Raw genomic sequence first — 25688 nt, forward strand, 5'->3', positions numbered from 1 at the left:
CCTATGGCTTCACCCAGCACTGCTGGGGACCTCTGCTGCATACAATTGCTTCTGGCCTAGAGACCCCAGGCCTTCCACCTGCCAAAGCTGGGATTTCTTGAATCTTCCCCTTTGTCTGCGGAGCTGCATCATGGATGTTGGAGGAGCCCATCGGGGCCCACCCCTGCCAGAGAGACTGTTGGCAGCTGACGACTGTTTGTGGAGGAGGGCTTAGTCTCTTCAGTGTTGTAGTCAGGCTAAATAACCTCTGGCCCACACTCCCTCCATAGCACGCATGTGGAGTTAAGGTGAGAATTTATACTCTATGGCGAGTAAGTCATATTAAACCCGGTGGATCACACACTGAAAGATCTTGTGGAGAACAGTTCCAGTGGAAGAGGGAGTGGGGAGGGGGATGAGGCAAAATGACTAAAGGTCAGATTATATGGATATATGAGACTAGCATGGGAGAGCAGTCCTTTAATCCCAGCACTCAGGACTCAGAGAGAGGTGGAATCTCTCTGAATTCAAGGCTAGCCTGGTCTACATAAGAGAGTTTCCAGACTAGCTAGGGCTACAAAGTGAGACTCTGTCTCAAAAAATACATTTTAAAAAAGATTCATTTTATGCACATACGTATTTAGCCTGAATGTATGTATGTGCACCATATGGGTGCCCCGGTCTCTCAGAGGTCAGAAACAAGAACTAGATACCCTGGAACTGGAACTACAGAGAGTGTGAGGCTCCTCTGCAGGAGTAGCTGGTGTGCCTAACCACTGAGCCACCTTTCCAGTCCCAGTTAATAAAAAAAAAATATTAAACTGTCGATCAGAGCCAGGAATATGGCTTAGTAATAAAGAGCATGCCAAGGGTGTACAGAGCCTTGGAATTGATCCCCACCATTGCAAAGGGGAAAGAAAGAATGGATGGATAAACGGAGTTACTCTAGGAGAAAGTGAGGTAACACATTAATACACATGAGCTAATACACATGAGCTAAGACTATTTATTGTCCCTTAGCACAATGCCTGCTATTGCTGTTGTGACTCATGATCAGGCTTGCTCTGGGGGCACTTCCTATGCAATGTTCCACCACAGAAAGTCTTTTTCGTCACCTCAGGGTTTCCTGTTCCCTGCTGGCCAGGCAGGCATGGTCCAAAAACTCTGGGAAGGAAAGAGAACAATTTTGACACAAATCCCAGGAGAACCAAAACCCACAGAAACCACCAAGACTAAACAAAAGGGGATATTTGTTTAACCTCCAGAGGGGCTAGAATTTTGGTGCTGATGCTAAACCGTGAGAGCAGCAGAGCATAAGGGCAGCATTTGGTTCCTTGCAGTGTAGAAGGTGGGGTGCTTGACGGTGTGAAAATCTCCAGCTGGCTCCAGACCTTGTGACAGGGTAACAGGCACTTGGCTTGGAATGGCTTGGACAAGCTGACACTGAACCAAGAGTGCATAAAGCTGGGTGGACGGAGCTTTGTGCTGCCTCCTGCTGCCTCTTCCGCAACAAATGTCCCAAATCTCTGCACGGCAAAACAATGGCCAGCTTTCAAGGCTCAGCAGTCTGATTGCCTCCGTGCATGCAGCCGGTCCAGATGGCGCTGAGCTGGAAAGCACAGAGGCCCTGCCACCCAGCTCACTTTTTCTGGCATCTGGAGCATTTTGAAACAAGACACTCACCCGCCACTGGTGGGGCTTTCTGCATTTGCCTCCATCCCTCATTGATAAATCCTGAGTATTTAGTAAGGATTTAAGGGTGGTACTGGGCCTTGAACAGTGTGCACATACTCTGGCCTTGAGGGACGCCCCATCCCTCAGTAAGGATGACTGTGGGGCTGGAAGGATGGCTCTGTGGTTAGGGGCTTGCTGCTTGTGCACAGGATACACTTCCTAGATGTGGTTCAGCCTTCAAGTAACTGATTTGTGTAGTGAGAATTCTGGAGTTTTGGTTTCTTTCTTTTTTTCTTTCTTTCTTTAAAGATTTATTTATTTTTATTTATATGAGTACACTGTAGCTGTCTTCAGACACACACACCAGAAGAGGGCATCAGGTCCCATTACAGGTGGTTGTGAGCCTCCATGCGGTTGCTGAGAATTGAACTCAGGACCCCTGGAAGAACAGTCAGTGCTCTTAACTGAGGAGCCATCTCTCCAGCCCTGGTTTCTTTTAAAAAGATAGGAATACTATAAAAATGTGCTTTAATTTTAATCCCAGGTGTGGGGGACGTGGGCTGCTCGGGACTGTCTGTAGCAGCTGATTGTGGTTTGCTTCATGCACTAGCAGGGGCATGGTTTTGCCAGCTGCAGATAGTTTCTGCAATCATGTGACTCTGAAATTCTGGGAATTTTTCAGAGGGTAAATAAATGCTAGGGATGCCAAGAGGCAGTGTGGGTTGGGGAGGTTGGTTGCGTTTTGCTAGTAGCTGTGGTCCAAGAGGAAATGAAAGATGTAATGTCTACTCTCTACCTCTCTCTCTCACCTCTGTCCTTTCTCTCCTATCTAGTGATAGAGGGTGAAGCTGGGGGAATAAAGGGTAGAAAAAAGAAGAAGCCGAAAAGTAGCAAACACCCACCACAGATCTGTCCTCTGTGTCATTCATGTAGCCCAGGCTAGCCTCAAACTCATTCACTATTTTGCTCCTTCCTCCATGTCCTAAGTGCTGGGGCTATAGGAGTCATCACTCAAACTCCAGCCCATTCTTTAGATGTCAGCAAAACTGTTGCCACAAAGAATGTCTACTCCCTGTCACAGCTCGCTCTCATAGCACATTATACTTGGGATACCTCTGTGATTGCTTTCTGTGGTGAGGCTATAAATCTCATGAGGGTAAAGGCTCCCTTCCTCTCATCTCAGTATCCCGGGTCCTAGCATGCTGCCCGGATACAACAGGTGCTCAATGGATACCTGCTGAAGGAGTTACACACACACACACACACACACTGCCTCGCACTATCGAGTAACAGAGAATATGGGTTTCTTTGTCCAAGGATTAAGGTGTAAACTTCTACACTTCCTACTTTCCTTGAAATCCCTCAGAGGAAAGGGGAGGAGAGAGAAGATGGATTAATTCTCCATAAGATTCCATGGATTCCCAGAGCCACAGCATGGTGTTGGGGATGGGGAAGTGGACTAAGATAATGCTGACTCAAAACCAAAAATAAAATTTTTGAGAGGGAGAAGAGAGAGAGAAAAAAAAAAAAAGAAGGTCAGTGACCTGTGACCTGGAGTGCAACAGAAACAGAGAAAACTGGGTTTTGTTTTACCTTTTTTGTTGTTTGTTTTTCCGAAACAGGATTTCTCTGTGTAACAGTCCTGGCTATCCTGGGAGTTGATTTGTAGACCAGGCTGGCTTCAAACTCACAGAGATCTATCTGCCTCTGCCTCCTGATTTCTGGGATTAAAACCATGTGCTATCACGCCTGGCTTACAGGTGTCTTTTAAATTGCTATCCCAAATTACGTTTTTGGGTTTGTTTGTTTGTTTTTCTTGGGGGGGGGTATACAGCAAGTGTTACAAAAGCAGAAACTGGGGGTTTGGTTACCCCTGAATTACATTCTCTGGGCAGTCAAGCAGATTTACAAAGGCAGATGGCAGCCTTCCTGATCTCCTGGCTACACTTTTCTGTGTCATTAGGAAGCCCAGCAGTTTCTATTATCCTTAAACCAACTTCACTTTCTGAGCAAGTTGAAGCCCAAGGTCACTTTTCCAAGGCAGGTTAGCAAAGCCTGGTAAGAGGAGAGTTTCCGACAAACAAGTGGCTCCAAAGGGCAAAAGACACTTAGATTTCAATGAATTCAGGTGTGTAACTATTTACTTGTCTTCCTAAACTGCTACGCAAAGCTCGTTTGTAGGCTATGTATGTTTAAGTAAGAGTTGGGTCAGAGCCTCTTGGTTTAATTATTTATTTAATATCTCCGAGGACGTTTGTTAGTACACGTATTCTTTTTATATTCTAATCAGTGTAAAGCTTGTCAGTATTTCTTTTACCCTGTATCATCAATGAAGCTCTGGGTGTGATCCACAGTACCACATAAATCAGGCACAGTGGGGCATGCCCGTGGTCCCAGCATCCTCTTCTACATAGAGTTCCAGGCCAGCAAGGGATACACATGACCCTGTCAATAACACCAAGAACAACATATGCCAAAGTAAGGTGCTTAGATAATAAGGGGTTCTCGTTCCCGGAAGAACTGTGCTGGTCCAGCCGGTGCAGGCAGTTTGCCCAGCAAGGCTGAGTCACAAACGGGATCTATCTACACCTTCTGTAGGGAGGAGGAGAGCTGTTCTCTGCCGCTCCTCTCACTGGAGCATGGGATACCAGTTACACACGAAATATATAGGACAAACTAAGCTGGTGCGGAATGAGGTCACTGAGGGATCACACTGCTAGCGGGCTGGAGCACTATCCAAGAATCGCAGGCTCCATCTGAGAGTTTCGAAATCCAGGTCTGCAATTTAATATATTTTCTCATGATGGACATGCTCATTCGAGTTTGAAAAACACTACGATTCTGGATCAGGGGGCTCAGTTGAAGGGCAATGATGGATATGTGGCAAAAGTCAATCAAGGATGAGCCAAAATGGACAGGGGTTGATTTCAGCTAAGATCTCTGAATTTGGGTATAATAACAGGGGAGGGTCTGAAAGCAGCTAAAATCTCAGCCTTTACATTTGAACTGAAGCTCGAACTTAGGGTCTTTACGCATGCTTGGTAAAGCTCTCTACCACTGCTCTCTCTTCCTCAGCCCAAGTTTCCCATTTCTGGCCTTTTTACATTTTGACTAAACCAGTCAGCCAGATCTTTGTCAACCTCGGTTCGATTTGGCTAATTCTATTGCTTAGGTCTAGTCCGGTTGCTAAGGTATGGCGCTTCACGGTTGCTAGGGAAATGGCGTCACCATAGAGGCGGGACAAGGAACCTCTTCGTGCTCCTGATTGGCCGTCGTGTTAGGGACTAGCTTCTCCGTCTCTGAGGGCTCGAGAGCTGATAGAGACTCTCAGCTGCTCCCAGGCTGCCCTTCCAGGCCTCAACATCATACACAATGCAACAACTGTGACTTAGGCCGTCCTGCTATGCTCCTTGGTCTCTCAGGTACTTTTTGACCCGGTCAAGTGCCCATAGTTGGGGCGACTACCCGAACCATGGGGAATTACAGAATTTATAGTTCTAAACTAGACCTGGGTGGATTCTAGCTTGGGAAGGGGGGAAAAAAAGGAGAAACTTTTAGCACTACGAGGAGTCTTAACTAGGAATTCTGGAATTTACATGGTTTCGGTTTTTTGTTTGTTTGTTTGTTTGTTTTTTTCACCTGCTCAGGTCTGAACTACACTTGACCCATCACTTTCCAGACTAAACTGTTCTTTCCTTTATCTGTTGTGGAAGGGATCAGGAGATCCAATGGAGACCTCACCTATCAGCCCAATGAACGAGAAGAACACCGCTCAGCCGCAGCAGCGGGAAGAGAACGCCCAGCAAATCTTAAATACAGCCATTCCGTTTAGGCAGCGGTCCCCAGGTCTTCTCCCTGAAGCCCTGAAGGTGGGAGTGAGACCGGATCCAGCCAATCAAATTGTAGAGACTCAAGAGATTGAACATCCCGTGGCTGGATTTGAAGGTGACTCTGATCAATTTCAAGTCTCAACCAATGAGATGGCAGAGCACCTCCAAGCTTCTGATCTTTGGTACTGTCCTGATGGGAGTTTTGTAAAGAAGATCATAGTCCCTGGCCATGGCTTAGACAAACCCAAGCTAGGCTCCAAATGCCAAGTGTTGGCTTTGGGATTTCCTTTTGGATCTGGGATGCCAGAGGGCTGGACAGAACTAACCATAGGCATAGGACAATGGAGGGAAAAAATGTGGGGGGAACTCATGGAAAAATGCCTGGAGTCTATGCGTCAAGGTGAGGAGGCAAAGATTCACCTTCCTGGATCCTCTGCACCTCTTGCTAAACTCAGACTGGATTCCTTCACCAATGGCCGGGACTCCTGGGAGATGGAGGCTATGGAGAAGGAGGCTCTGGCCAAAGAAGAACACAGAAGGGGTACAGAACTGTTTCGAGCTGGGAACCCTCAAGGGGCTGCCCGATGCTATGGACGGGCTCTCCGACTGCTGCTGACGTTGCCCCCACCCGGCCCTCCCGAACGAACTACCCTTTATGCCAATCTGGCTGCCTGCCAGTTGCTGCTAGGACACCCCCAGTTGGCAGCCCAGAGCTGTGACCGAGTGCTGGAGCGGGAGCCGGGCCATTTAAAGGCCTTATACCGAAGGGGGGTTGCTCGGGCTGCCCTCGGGGACTTGGAAAAAGCCACTGCTGATTTCAAGAAAGTGCTAGCAGTAGATCCCAAAAACCGTGCAGCGAAAGAGGAGCTGGGGAAGGTGGTCATTCAGGGAAGGAAACAGGATGCAGGGCTGGCTCGGGGACTGCGCAAGATGTTTAGCTGATTAAAGGAGACAGGAACCCGCGAACTGTGGTCTGTGTTGTGGAATTTTCAAGGGCCCCGAAGGAAGTTGTTTGAACTCGTATCTCGTTCTGACCTACAGGGAGTTAGCGACGGTGTCAGTGAGCCACTTGGTGGAGGGAGTCCCGGGAAGCGTATCCACCTCCGAGGATAGGAGAGGTTGTCTATTTGGGACTGGCTGTGGCAAACGCCAGAACTTCCGGATGTCAGGGAGTTGCATCCCAGGGAGGTGGAGTTACAAGTGGTTGCGTGTCGCCAGGTGTGGGTGCTGAGAATGTAATCCAGACCCTTATAAGAGCAACAAGCACTTTCCTTTTGGGTGGGAGGGTTTGAGACAGGGCTTCTCTGTGTAACAACCCTGGCCGTCCTGGAGCACACTTTGTAGACCAGGCTGAGATCCGCCTGCCTCTGCCTCCTGAGTGCTGGGATTAAAGGCGTGCACCACTACCGCCTAGTCGCAATAAGCAATATTAAACTGCTGAGCCATCTCTTATCCTAAATGCTGGAACTTTGCTCATTCGTTTATTCATTAATAATTCATTCATTATGCGTGTGCCTTCATGAGTTTATGGGCACCACATGGGTGCAGATGTTTGCGGACAACTGCTCAAGCATGAACACTCTAGCCCAGATGCCGGAACCCTAAGTGCTAGGAACTACATTTCCCACAATGCTAGTTTCTGGGGCCTGTACGGCGCACGCACAGTCTCGCCTGGATCGGTAAAGCGGCTGACCCGTGCCATTGGCCCGGCATGCACAGTCATTGCTCCTTCGTGTCACGTGTTCACCAACTAAGCCTCTGACTGGTCATCAGGACTTCCGGGACGCCGGTTTTCCTCAGCGAGCTCATGGATTTGCCGCGGCCGGGAGGAGGCGGGCCGGGGAGCCGGCTCATGGTGGGGGGTGGGGGGAAGATGGCGGAGCTGATGCTCCTCAGTGAGATCGCCGACCCGACGCGCTTCTTCACCGACAACCTGCTGAGTCCGGAGGACTGGGGTGCGCGGAGTGGGGCCCCGGGGGAGGAGCGGGCTGAGGCTCGCCATGGGCCCGAGGCACGCGGGAAGGCAGCAGAGGGTGAACGAGGAAGGCTGGGCGGACGCCGAGCCCATCCTCCGAGGGAGAGCGCAGCGGGACTCGCGCTTCCCCGGGATGCGGGAGGAGGGAAGACCTTGGTCTCCCGTGGGAGCACGGGGCTGCCCGGGGTCAGGGGAGAGGGGCTGGACGCCTTAGGGTGTAAGGCTGAGCGAGTGGGCGGGCGGTGGGTCTGGCCCGGCCGAGCCAATGAGGGATGGAGCCGGGGCTGGCGTGCCACCCTCCTGACACGCGGGCCTCCATGCAGACAGCACCTTGTACAGTGGCCTGGATGAAGTGGCCGAGGAGCAGGCACAGTTGTTCCGTTGCGTGGAGCAGGATGTCCCGGTATTGCTACCTCAGAGTTTCTCTTATGACCCTTGGTGGTGGGAGGGCGACCCCAAACTTGGAGTCATTGCCAAGCCACAGAGCTCATCAGGGTGTCACCCCTGCTCATGTTAAACTCGAAAATTTCGAGGAGAAAGACCAGTTTCAAAAGTCCATTGGTCTAATTGGCTCAAGTTTTATTTTAGAGGCGCACCCGGGACTAGCCAACTAAGTCAGGATTTTAGAGAGCAGCCCCTTCTGGCCTTTTGGGATCCTTCTTATGGGGTACAGATAAAAGACTGACAGCTGTGTGTCTACAGGGGCGAGAATAGGTGGTTAGTGGTTGTTAGTAAAATACAACGAAAGCAAAAGAGAAACATTTTTTTCTGTAAACTATGGAGCCTTGACACAGTGGGCGTCTTAATTTGCAAGCTGTGTCGCTCCTGTTTTGCTGTCGTACTTTCTCACCTTCCTGCCCGCTAATATGTCCCACTGCTTAGTTTGACAGCAGCTCTCTGGATGTGGGGATGGATGTCAGCCCCCCTGAGCCCCCTTGGGACCCTCTACCCATCTTCCCAGGTAAGGCGCCCTTAGGATTCCCCTCATCTTTCCAAATGCCCTTCTCTTCCCACTGCTTCCCAGAAACTAACATCCCTGTGTGCTCCTCCCTGTGATCCCTGGGGTGTTGTCTGCCCTTACTCTCCTGCCCCACCTCAGCACCACGCTACAGGCAATGCTAGGCTCTGCTCCTCCGTTACTCATTTCTGCAGTGTTGGTTTGGCACAGGCAAGACATGGTCTCAGCCCCGAGCCTCGTCCCCAGCCTCCCTGCTTACCTCGGAACTTTTCTCCCCCCCAGATCTTCAGGTGAAGTCCGAGCCATCCTCTCCCTGCTCGTCCTCCTCCCTCAGCTCAGAGTCCTCACATCTTTCCACAGAGCCCCCCAGCCAGGTGAGAGCCATCTCCCCTCTGGTTCTCTGTGGCTCCTCTCATAGGTGCTGAGGTACTGTTTGTGTGCTGTGAGTCATGAGGCGGGTGGCAGTCTCTTTTTAGTCACCGTCCCCTCGCTTTCTGCCCTTCTGGTCTGGTTGTATAGAAGGGAAGACAGGGGCCTTTTGAACATGCAGAGAGACGGCAGGTGAAGGGCTTGGGAAAACAGTTGATGAACGGCTGAGACTTTGCAAACTGTTCTTGCCCAGGCCTCCCACTGTAATTCGATATTTGTGATCATGAGAAGATAATCGAACAAAGAGCCTGGGCAGGCTAGGCGGCGTGTCAGGACCACTTAGCGCAGGGCACATTTGTTTGGAGGGCTGGAAGCTCTGGGGTCTTCGTTCTTACTCTTCTTGGTTTCTTTCCCTCATTCCTTCCACCTCCCTGCACCACCCTGCCTCTCACAGGTCCCTGGTGTAGGCGAGGTGCTGCATGTGAAGATGGAGTCCCTGGCACCCCCACTCTGCCTGCTGGGGGATGATCCAGCATCCCCCTTTGAAACGGTCCAGATCACTGTGGGCTCTGCCTCTGATGATCTTTCAGGTAATCACAGCTTGTCACTGACCTTGTGCCTGCCAGGGTCCAGGTGGGGGTGGTGCACATCTTGAACCCCAGCACTCGGGAGGCAGAGGCCAGAGTACAGAGAGAAACAACCTCCAAATAAAAAAGGAAGTGAAACCATAGAAACAATAGTACTGAAAGCGAGGACGTGAGAAGTGTTGTGCCAGCACACGGGAGGCAGGCCGGCCTGGTCTACACACTGAGTTCCAGGACAGCCAGGGCTGCACAGAGAGACCCTGTGATGAAAAGCAAAAACACAAAAACGAAAGAAACAAACCAAAAATAAAATAAGAGCAAAACCCTCCAGAGGGGAGGGGGCTGGAGAGACGGCTCGGTGGTTAAGGGTACTCACTGGCCGCTCTCCCAGAGGACCCAGGTTCAATTGCCAGTGCCACGTGGTGGCCCACAAGTGTCTATGCCTCTAGTTCAGGGGGTCGTCTTCTGGCCTTGTGCACTTCCAAATGCGTCTGCGCATGAAATAAAGACCTCTGTGTGAGCTCTGTGACTGCTGAGCTGCCTTGGCTCGGAAGCCTGCCCCATCGGTGCACAGGGTCTGTGAGAGAGAAGTAAAGACGGAAGGGGAGAAGGCAGCATGTGTGCGTGTGTGTGTGTGTGTGTGTGTGTGTGTGTGTGTGACAAGTTAGGGAAGCTGCTGAAGTGAGAGGAGGGTCGAGGTGGGAGGAGCCTTAGAGCCTTAGTCAGCTCACAGTCTCTCCTGAGATGCCTGCACTATGGCGTCCAAGTAAAAGGAGGACTAACCCTCGTCTCCCTTCATCTTCAGTATTTATCTGCCAGCCAACTGCTGCTGCTTTTATGATTTGTTTATTTTATGTGTTGGGTAATTTGCCTGCACATGCACAATGTGTGTGCTCGATGCCTCCAGAGATCAGGAGAGGGCATTACTGACAGCTGTTAGCAACCATGAGGACTCTGGGGTCAGTCTTCTGTAAGAGCAGTGAGTTCTGTCTACCAGCGAGCATCTCCTCAGCTCCTGTAGCCAGCACTGGTGTCTTCTTCCTGCCCCCTCAGATATCCAGACCAAGCTGGAACCTGCCTCTCCGTCTTCTTCTGTCCACTCTGAGGCCTCCTTGCTGTCAGCAGACTCTCCCAGTCAGGTGACACACCTTGCTCTCCTGAGCATCCTTCTCCAGGGGTGCGGGAAGCTCTCCCTTGACCACCTGCTCCGTACCGGCACTCCTAACTAATGTCTCTGGGCTGCCCTGCACAGCCTTTTATAGGAGAGGAGGTTCTGGAAGTGAAGACAGAGTCTCCGTCCCCTCCAGGGTGCCTCCTGTGGGATGTCCCAGCCTCTTCGCTCGGAGCTGTCCAGATCAGCATGGGTCCATCCCCTGATAGTTCCTCAGGTAATGGGGTCTCCTGACCTCTGGGGTCCCTGTTGAGAGGCCTCACAGTGTTAGAATCCCTTCCTTTCCCTTCCCTTCATTCAGGGAAAGCTCCGGCCACTCGGAAGCCTCCACTGCAGCCCAAGCCTGTGGTACTAACCACAGTTCCGGTGCCACCTAGAGCTGGGCCTACCAGCGCTGCCGTCCTCCTGCAACCCCTGGTCCAGCAGCCTGCGGGTGAGGAAGCTAGAGAGGGGCCTGGGAGTGAGCTCACTGCCCCCGAGGGCCCTGGGCCTTCAGGGCTCGTGTGTGAGATTGGACACGGGGTCCTGACGTCACCCTCTCGGACATCCTCCTGCTCATCTTTTTAGTGTCCCCAGTGGTCCTCATCCAAGGTGCTATCCGAGTCCAGCCTGAAGGGCCAGCTCCCGCAGCTCCCCGGCCTGAGAGGAAGAGCATTGTTCCAGCCCCTATGCCGGGGAACTCCTGCCCGCCTGAAGTGGATGTATGTGCCAAGGAGGTGGGGCAGGCTCTGTCACAGGAGGCCAGAGAGCAGTCTGTCTGGCAGGCAGCAGCATTGGAAAAGGGAGCTAGTGTGCGGGATGGAAGGCTGAGGGTGTGGGGGGGCTCTGCTGTACGTGGTGTTAGGTATGTAGGTTGGAGGGGCGTCACGTTTGGTTGTAGGTTTAGCACATAGGGTGGCTTCCCAGTGGGAAGGCAAGTCAACTGTTCTTAGCTGTAGCCCGTTAACTTAGGGCTCGGAACAAGAGCTTGGGAAGGAAGTCCTAAGGAGAGGATTAGCCAGCACTGTGGTCCTCCAGTTTCTCCTGTCCCACACATGAGGACTAGGAGGGAGGTAGGAGAGTGGCCGTGAGCTGGCAGTGAGTCCCTGGGGCTGGGGCATGATCTCTCTAACTCATCTTCATTCTCAACCTCACTGGTGCAAGGCAAAGCTGTTGAAGCGGCAGCAGCGGATGATCAAGAATCGAGAGTCGGCCTGCCAGTCCCGCCGCAAGAAGAAAGAGTACCTGCAAGGCCTGGAGGCCCGGCTGCAGGCTGTGCTGGCCGACAACCAGCAGCTGCGCAGGGAGAACGCTGCCCTCCGGCGGCGGCTGGAGGCCCTGCTGGCAGAGGTCAGCCTGTGCTACCCTTGGAGAGAGGGCTGGGAAGGCAGGCCCGAGACCACACTCACCTCCTGTCTTCCTCTGCCTGCAGAACAGCGGGCTCAAGCTGGGGTCTGGAAACAGGAAGGTTGTCTGCATCATGGTCTTCCTTCTCTTCATTGCCTTCAACTTTGGGCCTGTGAGGTGAGCCCCTCACCACCTCCCTGCAGCCCTGGATGGAGCTGAGCCTCACAGATGAGCTGCTCAGTTGTCTGCTCAGCCCCGGGCACTGTGTTCCACTTACACAAGCATTCCCGCCCCTGCAGCCCAGATGCTGTTTCCATCAGCCATTGCTAGTGTGTACTGTTTCCCTCGGAGGAGGTGCATGGTGGGTGGGGGGTGGCGATAGTGTTAATGAGAACTGACCCCAGGAGTGGGCCAGGTGCTTGGCACCCCACCACCAGGACATACATTTGATCCCTGAACCTGAATTTTGAAAAGACTGGATGTGGTAGCATGGACAGCAATGGGAAGACAGAGCCAGGCAGGTCCCCGGGGCTCATTGGCCCTTGATGAATGGCAGGCTGCTGAGAGACAGTGTCAAATAAAGGAAGAGGGTGGGTCGTGCTGAGCAGTGACTTTTGTATGCACATGTACATATGTGTACATAAGTACACACAAACCCCTGCCCCGACACACCCGTGTAAGTGGCTCACAGGCTCCCTGGCTATGAGGCCTTAGAGTCCTCGTTCTCCTTTCCTATTTCCTGGACCTGTGAGATTGGCATCCTCTCTACTCCCCACTCACTGAAGGGAGATGCAGCCATGTGGAACAGGTTATACCTTCCTCAGTCTGCAGAGTCCTGACTCGCACTGCACCAGACAGCTGAGAAAGCCAGAATTCTTTCCCTCCCCGCTTCCCTGCCCACAGCATCAGCGAGCCGCCTCCAGCTCCCATGTCTCCTCGGATGAGCAGGGAGGAACCTCGACCCCAGAGGCACCTGCTGGGCTTCTCAGAACCAGGGCCAGCTCATGGCATGGAACCCCTTCGGGAAGCCGCCCAGAGCCCCGGGGAGCAGCAGCCCAGCTCTGCAGGCAGGCCCAGCTTCAGGTGAGAAGCAGAAAGACCCCTCCTGTAAGAAGGAAGGAGTCATCTTCCTAAAGCCTGCCCTTGCAGGGTGTAGAGCCAAAGTTGCTCTTGGCCCGGGGGTTTGATGGTGTCCTGTGCTGGGCAGTCTCTCTCTGGTCATTGCCTCCTCTGCTTCACTTCAGAAACCTGACGGCCTTCCCCGGGGGAGCCAAGGAGCTGCTGCTGAGAGACCTGGACCAGCTCTTCCTCTCCTCAGACTGTCGCCATTTCAACCGAACTGAGTCTCTGAGGTGTGCATAGTCTGTCCTTCTGTGTGGAAGTGCCAGCTCCCCTGCCTTCTCATGCCTGCTTGTGGGCATGGGGCATACATTTTGGCCTTCCTTAGAGCTGGTGGTCTGTCTCCCTAGGCTTGCTGATGAGCTGAGTGGCTGGGTCCAACGTCACCAGAGAGGTCGACGGAAGATACCTCACAGGGCCCAGGAGAGACAGGTAGGAGCCAGTGGGCGGGCCAAGGAAGGTGAGAGCAAGACAAAGCTACTGTCCTGGGGATTCCAGGTGGACATTTTAGAGAGATTTCAAGGGTTCTTGGGGGACATGGAGGAGTGGGTGTGAGATGGCACCAGCTTCCAGGGACCGCCTCTCTTTTTCCCTCCTCCCTTTACCCTCTTCAAATCTTTAGATACTTCTCCTTCCAGAAGTCTCAGCTACGGAAGAAGTCTCCTCCAGTGAAACCTGTCCCCACCCAACCTCCAGGACCCCCTGAAAGGTAAGTGCTGGGTAAGCACTCGTAAGTGAGGTCACTAGAGAGAGCTGTACCCCAGGAGGACACTGCTGTTGTTCCGGAGGAATCTGTCACCCTTTCCACCAGGCTTCCTGAGTCTGTTCTCACCTGCCTAGGGACCCCGTGGGCCAGCTGCAGCTCTACCGCCACCCCGGCCGCTCGCAGCCGGAGTTTCTAGACGCAATTGACCGGAGGGAGGATACCTTCTATGTTGTCTCCTTCCGAAGGGTGAGCTCCCCTCCCCCTGTCATGTGCCTGTCACCCTGGGTCCCCAGCTGGGGAACCTGTCAGTGTGTCTTCCCCTGCCATCCAGCATGGCCCTTCTGCTCCTAGGACCACCTGCTGCTCCCAGCCATCAGCCACAACAAGACATCCAGGCCCAAGATGTCGCTGGTGATGCCAGCCATGGCCCCCAATGGTAATTCTCCCTCTGGCTATGGAGAGGGTTCTGAAATCTAAAACTGAGGAAGGAGGGAGTTCTCATAGAGAACCAGCAGGGGGCGCTAAGGGAAAAAGTGCGAGGAGGGACTTGGAACCAAGGGGAAGAAAAAGTGGGGAGACAAGGGCCTGCAATTGAGCATTGAGGGCTCAGGAGTCTGAGATGGGAAGATGGGGAGTCTGGGTTGCACAGTGAGATCCTTTCTCAACCAGACCAAAGCTGCTCTGATAGGTGGCGGCTAGGCTTTTCTTTCTTGACCTCCTGTCCCATGTGCCCCTTACTTGTTGTCACTTACCTTCCTACGCCAGCCCTCTGCCCGCCTCACTCGGCCTGTGGGCTGCCTCTGCCCTCCTCCTCTTCCCAACTTTCTAACCATCTTCCTCATCTCACCCCACCCACCACTGTCTGCCTCCCCTTCCCCGCTTCCCTCTCTCCTTCACACAGAGACCGTGTCAGGCCGGGGCCCCCCAGGGGACTATGAGGAGATGATGCAGATCGAGTGTGAGGTCATGGACACCAGGGTGATTCACATCAAGACCTCTACGGTGCCCCCCTCGCTCCGGAAGCAGCCGTCCCCATCCCCGGGCAATACCACAGGTGGCCCCTTGCCAGGCTCCGCAGCTAGTCCTGCCCATCAGGCCTCCCAGCCCCTCTACCTCAATCACCCCTGACATCCTCACCTCACAGTGACTTAGAACCGGGTTAGGGAACCTGATCCTGGGGCTCGGGGGCAATTGTAAAGGAAGACGGGGTGTGGGGGTTAAGCACTTAGTGGGACTAGGGTGGGTGGTTCACCTCTCTTCTCACTCTTTCCAGAAATATAGGGCTCCTCTCATTCCTGCACTCCCAGTCCTCTTTCCCCGAGGGTACCTCGTGAGGGTTTCCCCCATATCCTCTTCATTCTCTCCTTTATCTGTTTGGGAGTCAAGGTGGGACTAGGTCCCCAGGTGGGACAAGGGATGGTTGTGGGTGGCAGAAGTCAGTTTATGTGTGTGCGTATCTTTTTTTTATTATTATTAAATAAACAACGTGGAGGGGTGTAAAGGAACGGCGGCCACCTTCCTAGTGTGTGACGTGTATAGGGCCAGCATCAAAGGAAGCAGCACTGAGGATGGCGTGGTGGGGTGAGAAGGAGCCAGACCTCATGTCCCCGTCCCCCCTGTCCCAGCCCAGCAACTCTAGGGCATGTCTGTCTAGCTGTCTGTGGCGTGACAGCAGATAGAACATCTCACCGGAATGTGTCTGAGTAAACAGGAAGGACAGGACAGGGGCCCCACGCCCTTGATGGGGTGCAGCAGCTCCAGCCCTTGCTCTGCTGCAGGTCCCCCCTGGCTTTCCAGGATGAGCTGTCCACACAAACAACAGGCGTGGGGGCCAGAGGGCTTGAAGCCCAGGAAGGCGGGGTCACAGCGGAGGGGGCCTGGTAGGGAGGTGAAGAAGGGGGCACATTACAGGACATCCTCTAGGCCCTGAACTGAGGAAGACAGACCTGAGGGAGGCCCAGATGGATGGAGACAGTGGCTCAGGCAGATAGGGCCGTGAGCTCCGAGTGGGAGGAAAGGGACCAGATCCAGATGAGGGCCCCAGTCTGCCTGGCTGCGAGTCCCCTGCAGTCACTCCCATTGCAGCAGTGCCTTAGGCCTGACCCTACAGGAGTGGCCCGGGTCAGCTGGAGGGTGTGAGCTGGACCTGGGCTCCGAGCCCAGATGACTGGACAGGGGCTGCCTGGCTCTAAGCCCAGCCCTGAAGGAGGGAGGAAGAACCTCACGTGTCCAGCCAGGCTTTCCCCTCCTCTCTTCACCCATCCCTACTGTGTTTGGGGTGAAAACAGACTGGGGAACTATGGCAACCTGGAACTAGGGCTCCCAGGAACTCAGCCTCTCCTCCCTCCAGAGGGCAGCTCTGGTCCACAGCCACTTCCTGTCCCAGGATCCCTGAGCACCTTATCCAGGGAGTAAGGGAAGCAGATGGCCTGGTCCTGGGCTGCTTCACGGCCCTGTACTAGCTGATGTCCTTAAACACCTTGGGCTCGTCCTCTGTAAGATGTGACCCTCCTCCTGACTTCCGAGGGTGGTACTGGGAAACTTGGTCCTTGGACAGGACTATTAGGCACTGCCTCCGTCCTGGGTCTGCTTCACCTTGTACCCATCACGTCCCCGACCCATTTGAGAAGGTGCTCCAAGAGCTGGCACCCCACACTGAGGACTCTGGGATGGTTCCCTTGCACTTCCAAGTGGTGGAAGACTGGGACCCTCAGACATGGGGGAGGGGCATCATGGGGGCCAAGGAGAGACGCGGAGATGGGGTTGCAGGGTCACAGGTGCAAACGGGCTTGTCTGTTGCCCTGCAGGCCAGTACAGGCTCCCTTCTGTCCAGTCTGCTCTGTGGTGCCCCCTCAGCATGCCAGCCCGCTGTCACTCTGGCACCTAAGCAGCCCCTTCCTGCCTCAGGCCCACTGCTTCCTGGTCAGCTCTGGGGTCATAGTTGGGGGTCTTCACCCTCTGCCCACCACTCTGTTGGCTGCTTAGTTCTCTCTCTGTGTCTCTTCACAGTTTACCCTTCCTCTGCCTTGTCCTGCTCCTTGGTCTTCACATCTCTTCCCGCTGGCTGTGTGCAGTGGTCTCCGTTCTGTCCCCTCTTCTGTTCACACCACAGTCAGACCCCCTCACTCTGTCCCACCGCCTCTTCTCTCTCCCTCCATGCTTCCCTCCCTCCCTGCGCCTCACTCCAAGCTTAGTCCTCTCCCTGGCTGTGGGGGCCAGGACTGGGGAGCCCAGTGTTTGCCTCATCATTCTGCTATGGCTTCTGGATACAGCACATCTGGATCCCGGGGCCCAGATGTGTGGTTGCCACAGCGACCTCAGTCCCTCTGGTAAATACAGGCGCCCACCCGCTCCAGAGCAGAGAACAAAACAATTGTGTGACTTTCTTTTGTCACGAGATAGAAATGTCCTCCCCTCCTCCTCCCGTCTCCCCACACCCATGTCTCTAGGCTGAGAGTTTGAAGGCCCCAGACCCTTCTTGCCAGGGTGTTGGAGCCCTCTAGCCTTGTACTTCCATCTTCTCAAGCCATTTCTTTCCCAGGTTCCCCATCCTTAGCCCACATCACTGAGCTCTCCCCCCCATGCATGTTGGCCACCTCCCTCCCCCACCGCACCCCCACCGCATCTTAGGCAGTATCTTGTCTATACAGTAGCAGGGCAAAAGGAGATATTTCAAAAGTCCAAATCCTTCACCATTCCTCCTCAAAACTTTTGAAGAGGCCACTCACTTCAGTCCTTCCCAGAGCTACTGCTGAGGGAGTGAGGACAGGCTCTGCCTACTCTGTCCTAGCCAAGTGGAACAGCACCCATGAGCCCTGTCTCCTCACTGAAGGATGAAGGGAAGCCTGTGCTGAGAGCTAGGCCACCACACACAGAAGCCAGGTCCTGTTTCCTTCCCGACACTTCCTCAGCTCACCCTCTGACCTCTCTTGACTCCCTTCTGTGCTTTTAGGCTCTGCCCTCAGTCGCCCTCACCCTTCTTAGTCATGTTCTCTCTCCCTTTCCTCTTCTCCATCTTTGAACTTGAAGGGTCATTTAAGGATACTGTGCTCAGAGCCAAAGACCCCTAGAGTAAGGATCCTGGGAACAGCAAGCACACATGTGGTTCTGGACAACGCTGTGACCTTGCTGCCCCCAGGACACCTCATTGAAGCCACTTAAGCTCCTGGCTTTCCTGTCCCCTCCCGGGTACCCATGGGATAGTTGACTACTGGGTTATTTCTGCTCCAGCAGCCTGGCCCCCTGGGGAGGCATTCTGCTCGGGCTCATACTGCTGGTCCATCTTCTCCTCTGCACTCTTTCTTTCTTCTTTCCACCTCATGGTCCCTACCTGTGATTTCCCCCCCCCCCCAGCCTCATAGTAACTCAAACTACACCTCTTTCTATTCCTCCCAGTAATTGGCTATCCACAGTTTTATTTAACCAATACTTTTAACGTGAGGGGCAAGGCGTTTACATAGCATCATTCAGTGTATGTGAGGATCTCCTCATGGGGGCAACCAGGTCTTGGAGACCACTATGTAGCATTTGGATAGCAGCATAGCAGTACCAGACCAACCCCCGAGATTTCAATTTTTGTCTACATAAAATGTCTCTTTATCTTACAATAATAAGCAATATATAGTAAGAACAATTATGAAGCAATTATGTTGCCTCCCAAGTTATCCCTGACTGGTTAATAAAGATGCCTCCAGCCTGGGCTGGACAGAAGAGAGGATGGGGGTCTGGGTCGGGGGCAGAGTGAAGATTCTGGGGCTTGGAGTCTCAGAAGGAGAGTGAGGAGGAAGAAGGAAGTTGCCATGGGTTAGGTGGATTGTGAGCTCATGGCCATGAGGGCAGGCCTGGTGGAGTAGGAGCAGCCCACACAGGATATGGCCAGTGATATCTCGGAGGACACCACAGGTTAGTAGACAAAATAGCACAGATGGTTGATACCTGCCCAGCTTTAGTGCTTTGGTGCTTATTATAAGTCTAAAGGTTTCTGTGTCTTCTTTGGGATCTATATGCTCTAAGTAGGGGGTAGAAACCTCTAATAAATATTTAAAGGGGTTTTTAACAATCTTCAGATTAATATCCACTACAGTTGGCCTTCATCCCTGACAGTGAAGCCAGGCAAGGTTTGCTGCTTTTCTGGACATTGAAAAGACAGGATTTCCCAGGAGCCTGGGATCCAGGAGGAAACGGTTCTAGACAATCATGACTTGACACTTGGAGCTGTGTCAGCCCCCAGTCCCTTCCCAGAGGTCCCGTAAGCACCTAAGCCGGAGCCCTGCATTCCTGTGTAGAGACCCCAGCATCCAGCCCCCAAGCTGTTTCTGGCTCTAGATTTGGTTGACTTTCCTGGTCACTTGCACAGTCAACTATTTAATGGTGACCCTACTTCCTGAATAATAAAGCCATGGATGGGATGAAGGGAAGACACAGGTATGTCTGGGAGCATACTCTAAAACAGGGTTATCAAGAGCCACACTGCCACCTGTTCTCCCTGCAAAGGAATGCATCTTGAAGACCCCCTCAATTCCCTGGGAACCGTCACCTACTCATGGCTCTGGGGGACTCTGGCCAAGGCAGAGGAAGGAAGCTAAGTCTAGCTCTATCCCAGATGCTGACTTCATCTTCCCCATCAAAGCCAGGAAAAAAAAATCCACACACCCAAACACACGGGTACACCCATGAGGGAGGTCATGCGTGCTCCTGGTCTCAGCCACATGGTGCTGATGGTAGTGACCACAGTCACATGCTGTGCCGGCCTGCTTCCTCTCAAGCACACCTGTGACTGGAGATGTGATCTGTGATGTAGACACCCGTGCCACAACGCACAGGTGTAGCCAGATACATGTGAGTCCCTTCCAGTGCCTTCACCATTGGCTGACTTGGCTAAGGTGTGTGTGTGCACCTTAAGGATGCGGTTCCAGTGGAGTAGAGATAGCCCTGTCCTCAGTGTGGAACCCGAGTGGGAGGTGGCTTCCCCTCAGACAGTCAGTCCTCCAGTGGCTGATGTCCTATCAGTGCCTTGCTGGGGAAGTGCTTGGCTAGACATCACCATGTCAGTTGCTGCCTCTGGCTGCTTGATTACTTCAATTACAACCTCCTGAGCTTTCTAGCTTCCCTTCCTTATCTCCACACACCCCCTCCTACTTTCCCAAGCCGTATGTCCTGGTGTTCGGCCAAGCCTCTGCCCAGCCTGTGCCCAAGTCTCACTTGCTATTTCTCTAGGAATTTGCTGAGTTGGAAGAATGGAATAGGGCAGAGAACCGAGCTGAGAATCAGAGAGGGGCTGGGCAGAACGGGCAATGTCCGGCCACTAGAGCCTGAGCAAGAGAGAACAGAGGAAGGGGAGATGGGGTGCAGCAAGGGGAGCTCCGAGCTCAGGGAGAGATCTCATGTTAGAGAGGCTTAAGCTTAGGTGTGTGGGTGTCTCTTGTTTCCACCTCTGCTCCCCGCATGGCACAACCATAGGCGAGCTTAGGGATGAAGAAAGGGGCACTGAGCAACATGTGGGTAAAACCCAAGTTGTAGCAGCAGCTAGGAGGTAGTGGAGGGGAGCTTGGTGATAGGAGGGATGGAGACCAACCTTGAGGTATGGTGCTGGAAAAGAGAAAATGGACTAAAGAGAAGGGGGCAGAAGGTAGGGGAGAGAATGGATGGAGAATGTCAGGTTGCTCAGAATCTAGGGTGGGAGGAGGTTAAAGTGAAATAGGCAAAGAATATGGGGGACGTAAAATAAGAGGCAAAGGGGTTGAGATGAGGGTATGGGGGGACACTCTGGTCATGGACAGGGAGGGGCTGGTGGGAGGGGCTGAAGGGGTGAGAAGGCCTGCCCTATCTCCGCTCCCCTCCCTGACCTCACACTGGTCCTCCCCTTCTCCTCCCCCTGCTCGCTGCAGGCTCCCTGCCTTTCTGTCGAGGCTGTGAGATCAACAGTCCTGGCAGTGGCTCCCAGAGCCTCTGCTGCAAGGACCAGTGAAGGGTTCCCCCCTCTGCACCCCCAAGAGTCCAGGGCTGCCAAGGGGTGCTTACCCGGCCTGAGACGCTTCTCGTATTGGGGTTGGGACTGTGCAGGTTCAGAGGTGTGGCAGCCAGCGCAAGCCACCAGGCTCTCCAGGTAAGTAGCAGAGCTCTGGGGGAAACCCGAGAAGGGAGAAGTGGAAGATTTCTCTTCAGAGCCGCTCCACAGCTGAACATGTGGCGGGTGTGCCTTCCAGGACTCTCTGCTCAGGACAGAGAAAATGCAAGTAGACACTGGAGGTGTGTCCAGGCAGGAGAATTCAGTGTGTGGTGTGTGTTGCATGCACCAAGGTTTGGAGGGGATGCCGGTAGCTGAGATGGCCAGGGAACTGTGGGACCCCAGGAGTCAGGTGGGCACTGCTGCTGATCAGGAGGTGTTGGGGCTGCAAGGAGGCTGGGCTGAGCTGTCCAGCTGCACATTGAGGGAAGCATGGTAGATTTTGAGTGCTGAGGCTGCAGTTGCTGAACCTGGTATTAGGATGGGGCAGAGGAAGCGGTTTCTGCATCCTAGATGGGGCTTCTTCAGCTAACTGCAGGAGTTACAGGGTCGAACAAGATCTGGGAAGGCACGGGACTTTCAGAGGTGCTGAAACGGAACCCAGTGAGGACTTGTGGGCTGGGAAGGGCTCAGAGCTTGCAGAGACGATCCCATAACTTGTTCTTGGCGACGGTTGTGCACCCATGACTCACGGTTCAGCTGGCCTACAGAGGCTGGCTGATGTCCCCACAGGGCACAGGGCTGTGTCTTCATTTGGTCCCTCTTCCAAGGCTCCCTGCTTCTGTGCGCCTGAATCTTCCCACCCACTCCTCAATACACGTGACAGGCCTCGGGTGGGGCGGGCGGGGCCTCTTATCTCGCCTGGAAAGAATTTAATGGCTTAGAAACAACTGGAAGCGGAACTGAGGGGGGCTACTGGGAAGCAGGCGAGCGACCAGGAAACAGCCTTCACTGCAGCCCCGCCCCTGCTTCCCGGATCTCAGCCCCTTCCCGCTCTCCCTGGCTGCTTCCAACCCCTGGAGACCTAGCACTTCCATTAGTCAAACTTTCTTCTTCTCAAGCCCTAGCCTCTGGTGCGGGACCAGAACCCATTTTGCTTTCAGTCATAGAGGGTCCGGAAATCATTTCTCTTAATTTTTCTATTCCCATGCTTTCTCCCCAGAATAAAAGGCACTGGGAGCTCCTTCTCACTGGGAGCTCCTTCTCTCTGGCACCCTCTTCTAAATGTCTTTCAGCCCAGTATCTGAGACACCCCATTTTCTCATGCCTCCACCTCTCATTGCCAGACTTTGCTGGGAGTGGGATGGCAGGAGGAGCCGGATATGACACTGGAATGGAACCGGACCCCATATCTGGAACACTTTTCTTTCTTTCTTTCTTTTTTCTTTCCTTCTTTCTTTCTTTCTTTCTTTCTTTCTTTCTTTCCTTTCTTCCTTCCTTCCTTCCTTCCTCTCTCTCTCTCTCTCTTTCTTTCTTTCTTTCTTTCTTTCTTTCTTTCTTTCTTTCTTTCTTTCTTCCTTCCTCTCTCTCTCTCTTTCTTTCTTTCTTTTTTCCTTTCTTTCTTTCTTTTTTCCTTTCTTTCTTTCTTCCTTCCTTCCTTTCTCTCTCTTTCTTTCTTTTTTTCCTTCCTTCCTTCCTTTCTTTCTTTCTTTCTTTCTTTCTTTCTCTCTCTCTCTCCCTTCCTTCCTTCCTTCCTTCCTTCCTTCCTTCTTTCTTTCTTTCTCTCTTCCTTCCTTCCTTTCTTTCTTTCTTTCTTTCTTTCTTCCTTTCTTTCTTTCTTTCTTTCTTTCTTTCTTTCTTTCTTTTTTCTTTCTTTTTTCTTTGTTTTTGTTTCTCTGTATAGTCCTGGCTGTCCTGGAATTCACTCTGTAGACCAGAAATCCACCTGCCTCTGCCTCCCAAGTGCTGGGATTAAAGGCATTGCCACCACTGCCCGGCTATTTTTTTTTTAACACCTTTCATAGACATGTGCTCCTTTCCCACCCCATCCATGGTCCCCAATGAATAAAGTGTCAAAGTTGGCCCCACACTGAATACCAAAGGTGCTGAGTCACAGTTTGGGAAGATGCCCCCACCCTGCTAGCCTTCAAAGATTGGGAAGATGCCAAGAGGGTGAGGCCAGCCCCCCAACATAGTTCAGAGAGGCATGGGGGAGACACAAGAAACACCCAATTCTTTGTTTGCCCAGTGCCAAGAGAAGGGTCAGATTTTTCCAAGAGTTGGGAAGGGAAACAGGAAGAGTGCTGATGTTGACAGAAGAAGGGATGGGAAGGGCCTGAGAAAGAGGCTCTGGGGTGTGGTCTATGGGGCCACACCTGTCTTCTCGATCAACCCTGATGAAGCCAATGGGGTTTCCATACTTTTTCCTGCTATAGAGAGCCTCCATGAGAGAGAAAATTCAGTTGCTCATAAGAGACTGGACATCTAGATGCCCCCGGGGTGTGGAGGGAGCAAGAAGTGTGTACCCTCTGCTCCCCACTTGTAAAGAGCAGCTCCCGTGCTGCTCACACTACAGCTCAGTTCTCAGCTGCCCTCTGTGCCATTGTAACCCACTTTCTTAGCCACCCACCAGCAACCAGGCGTGGGGCAGCCATGGGGGGAAATGGCTTGCCTAAGTGGCTCACAGGCCTGCAGAAATACCGCCTCATTCCCGTTGCTACGTGCATGGGTGCATAGGTACACTCATATCTCTGTCTGTGGACATACACGGGTGGCTGTATTCACATAAGCCACACATTAGTGTGTGTGGGCACCCGTGCCTGGCAAGAGAGTGACAGGTGGGGTAGGCCAGAGCTCCCTCTCAGAAATGGATGTTCCCTCAGAGGGAAGCACAGCCTTGAGTCTGGTCCTCTTGCCAGGGGCAGGCACTTCACATGGACACAGTCTGTCCCTTGTCTCTCCCATCTCTTTATGTTAGTCTGTGAGACAGGGTCTTATACAGCCCAGACTATTCTTAAATCTGCTGTGTAGCCAAGCCTGCCCTTGGCCTGCTAGTCCCTCTGCCTCTATCTCCCACGTGTTGACATTACAGGCATGTGCCACCACACCTAGTTATGTGATTCAGGGGATCATACTTAGAGCCTTCTGTATGCTAGGCAGGCACCCCAGCAACTGAGTAGCATCCTTCTGTCTCTTGATCACCAGTCATGGAGAGGCTATGCAAACACCTTCCTCTTTGGCCCAGAGGAACCTAGGATGTGTGTCCATTGGGAGAGGGGGAGTCACAGTCCTTCCTTCCTGGCCAGCCAACACTCCCACTGTTCACTCTGCCTCCTGCCCTCTCAGCCTCTCTGTTTCAGAGGATCTGGGCACCTGCCAACATGGCACAACTCTTACCCCAGTTCAAACCTACCCTGTCTCTTCCTGCTCCCTGTTCAAGCCCTCTCTCCTACCTCATACATTTCTTCTCAAACTGTCTCTCCAGTTTTCCCAGAGAATTCCACAAGCGCACCCACAGGAAGAAACAAGGAACCTCTGAGTCTAAACCCCATCACTTCATTTTCTGCCCCACAAAAAGTGCCTTGGCTTATGGCTCAGAGAGGGAACATTCACGTAGCACATACAAGTCCCAGAGCTTGATCCTGGCACAATAAAAACCAATTCAAGGGCTGGAGAGATGGCTCAGTGGGTAAGAGCACCGACTGCTCTTCCAGAGGTCCTGAGTTCAATTCCCAACAATCACATGGCGGCTCACACCATCTGTAATGGGGATCCGATACCCTCTTCTGTTATGTCTGAAGACAGCGACAGTGAACCCACATACACAAAATAACATGAAATAAATAAATAATCCTTTCAAAAACAATTAAAATATAAATAGGTGTACAAATAAATAAATACCTTCAAGAGCCAGCAAGATGGCTCAGCAGGTAAAGGCACTTGCTGCCGAGCCTGATGACCTGAGTTTGGTTTCTGGAACTCACACAGTAAAAGGAGAGAAGGACTCGCAAAACTTGTCCTTCAACCACCATATTTTTAGAGTGGCATGTGCGTGTCCATATACAAAATAAATAGATGTAATACAAATGAAAAAAATAAGACAGCCTCCCTCCTCATGTCTGTGTCCCTGTCTGACGTGCTGACCCCAGGCTGGCACGCTGCCATCGACCTTGATCCCCGTCCTTTTTTTGGCTTTTATTTTTAGATTGATGTAGAAGACAGTGAGTTTCACATACAAGGCCATCTGTATCACTGTACTTCTCCCCTATTTGCTCCGTCTCTATCACTCTCTCCAGACCTTGGGTTTTTGAGATGGGGTCTTACAGTGTAGCCCAGACTGATTTTGAATTCCTGCATCTCCCGCCCCAGCCTCCCAAGTCCTGAGATTACAGGTGTAATCTCTGAGCCCAGCACAAAAGGAAACGTTTTTAACACTCCAGAAAACCTGCATCAATGCCTCTTCTGGTCACCCTCTTCCAAGAACACTACATCCCCAGCTCAAAACTGCAGGTTTATTATCATCTCTCTTTGAGAGATGCAGCCCTGGCTGGCTCCCAGCTTACAGAGATCTGCCTGCACAGGTACGCACTACCATACTGGCTCAAACATTCTTTAATAGATTACCCAGCACACTTCTTCTCTGTCTAGCTGTCTTAATTGATTAAGAGACGTCCACAGCATTGCACTTAATAGTACATGCATAGTTTATGTGGTGCAAATAAGCCAAAGTTAATTCATGGAATCTGCTGACAAGAGACACTTTGGTAGTTTCCCACAGGGGCTGTTGTAGCCAATTCTGCTATCTTATCCTACAAGGAGTCTCTATAGGCTCATCAGCTCTGCATATGTCCAGCTTTACGCCATCATATATATTCTGCCTGTTTCCCAGAAATGCTTGTACCACCTGGTCCTTCCAGCATCCTCCCCTCCTGGCTGTTGATTCTTGTAGCCTGGCTACTATTCCTATTGGACTTCTAGACTGTTCTTGACTCTGGCCTTAGTGCAAGCCCCGGGCTTAGATTGGACTTTACAATCATCATTAAAGTCAGTAA

General features: G+C 52.5%; 3 protein-coding genes across 8 annotated transcripts in view; all 3 read left to right on the forward strand.

Annotated features, from left to right (window-relative positions):
• Positions 1 to 4935: 4935 nt before the first annotated feature.
• On the forward strand, positions 4936 to 6939 carry Fkbpl (FK506 binding protein-like). The gene is made up of 2 exons (NM_019873.3): positions 4936 to 5075; positions 5367 to 6939. The coding sequence occupies exon 2, from the start codon at positions 5382 to 5384 to the stop codon at positions 6423 to 6425; it is 1044 nt and encodes a 347-aa protein (NP_063926.1). The 5' UTR covers positions 4936 to 5075; positions 5367 to 5381; the 3' UTR covers positions 6426 to 6939.
• Positions 6940 to 7267: 328 nt separating this feature from the next.
• Atf6b (activating transcription factor 6 beta) lies at positions 7268 to 15196 on the forward strand. Its single transcript, NM_017406.4, has 18 exons — positions 7268 to 7438; positions 7782 to 7861; positions 8341 to 8419; positions 8699 to 8790; positions 9240 to 9375; positions 10423 to 10508; positions 10622 to 10757; positions 10842 to 10973; positions 11108 to 11241; positions 11684 to 11869; positions 11952 to 12043; positions 12770 to 12949; positions 13111 to 13218; positions 13336 to 13417; positions 13624 to 13694; positions 13826 to 13937; positions 14043 to 14127; positions 14593 to 15196. The coding sequence occupies exons 1-18, from the start codon at positions 7336 to 7338 to the stop codon at positions 14817 to 14819; spliced, it is 2121 nt and encodes a 706-aa protein (NP_059102.2). The 5' UTR covers positions 7268 to 7335; the 3' UTR covers positions 14820 to 15196.
• Positions 15197 to 20574: 5378 nt separating this feature from the next.
• Tnxb (tenascin XB) overlaps positions 20575 to 25688 on the forward strand; it is a 59363-nt gene continuing 54249 nt past the window's right edge. For 5 of the 6 annotated variants that reach the window (XM_006525185.4, XM_006525191.4, XM_006525188.4 and 2 more), the window contains exon 1: positions 20575 to 20796. The gene's annotated coding sequence lies outside the window, so the exon portion shown is untranslated. The remainder of the gene's footprint in view (positions 20797 to 25688) is intronic. The other variant, XM_006525189.4, reaches the window with a different exon arrangement.

Source organism: Mus musculus, chromosome 17 (assembly GCF_000001635.26).
Source record: "Mus musculus strain C57BL/6J chromosome 17, GRCm38.p6 C57BL/6J".
NCBI classification, from domain to species: Eukaryota; Metazoa; Chordata; class Mammalia; order Rodentia; family Muridae; genus Mus; species Mus musculus.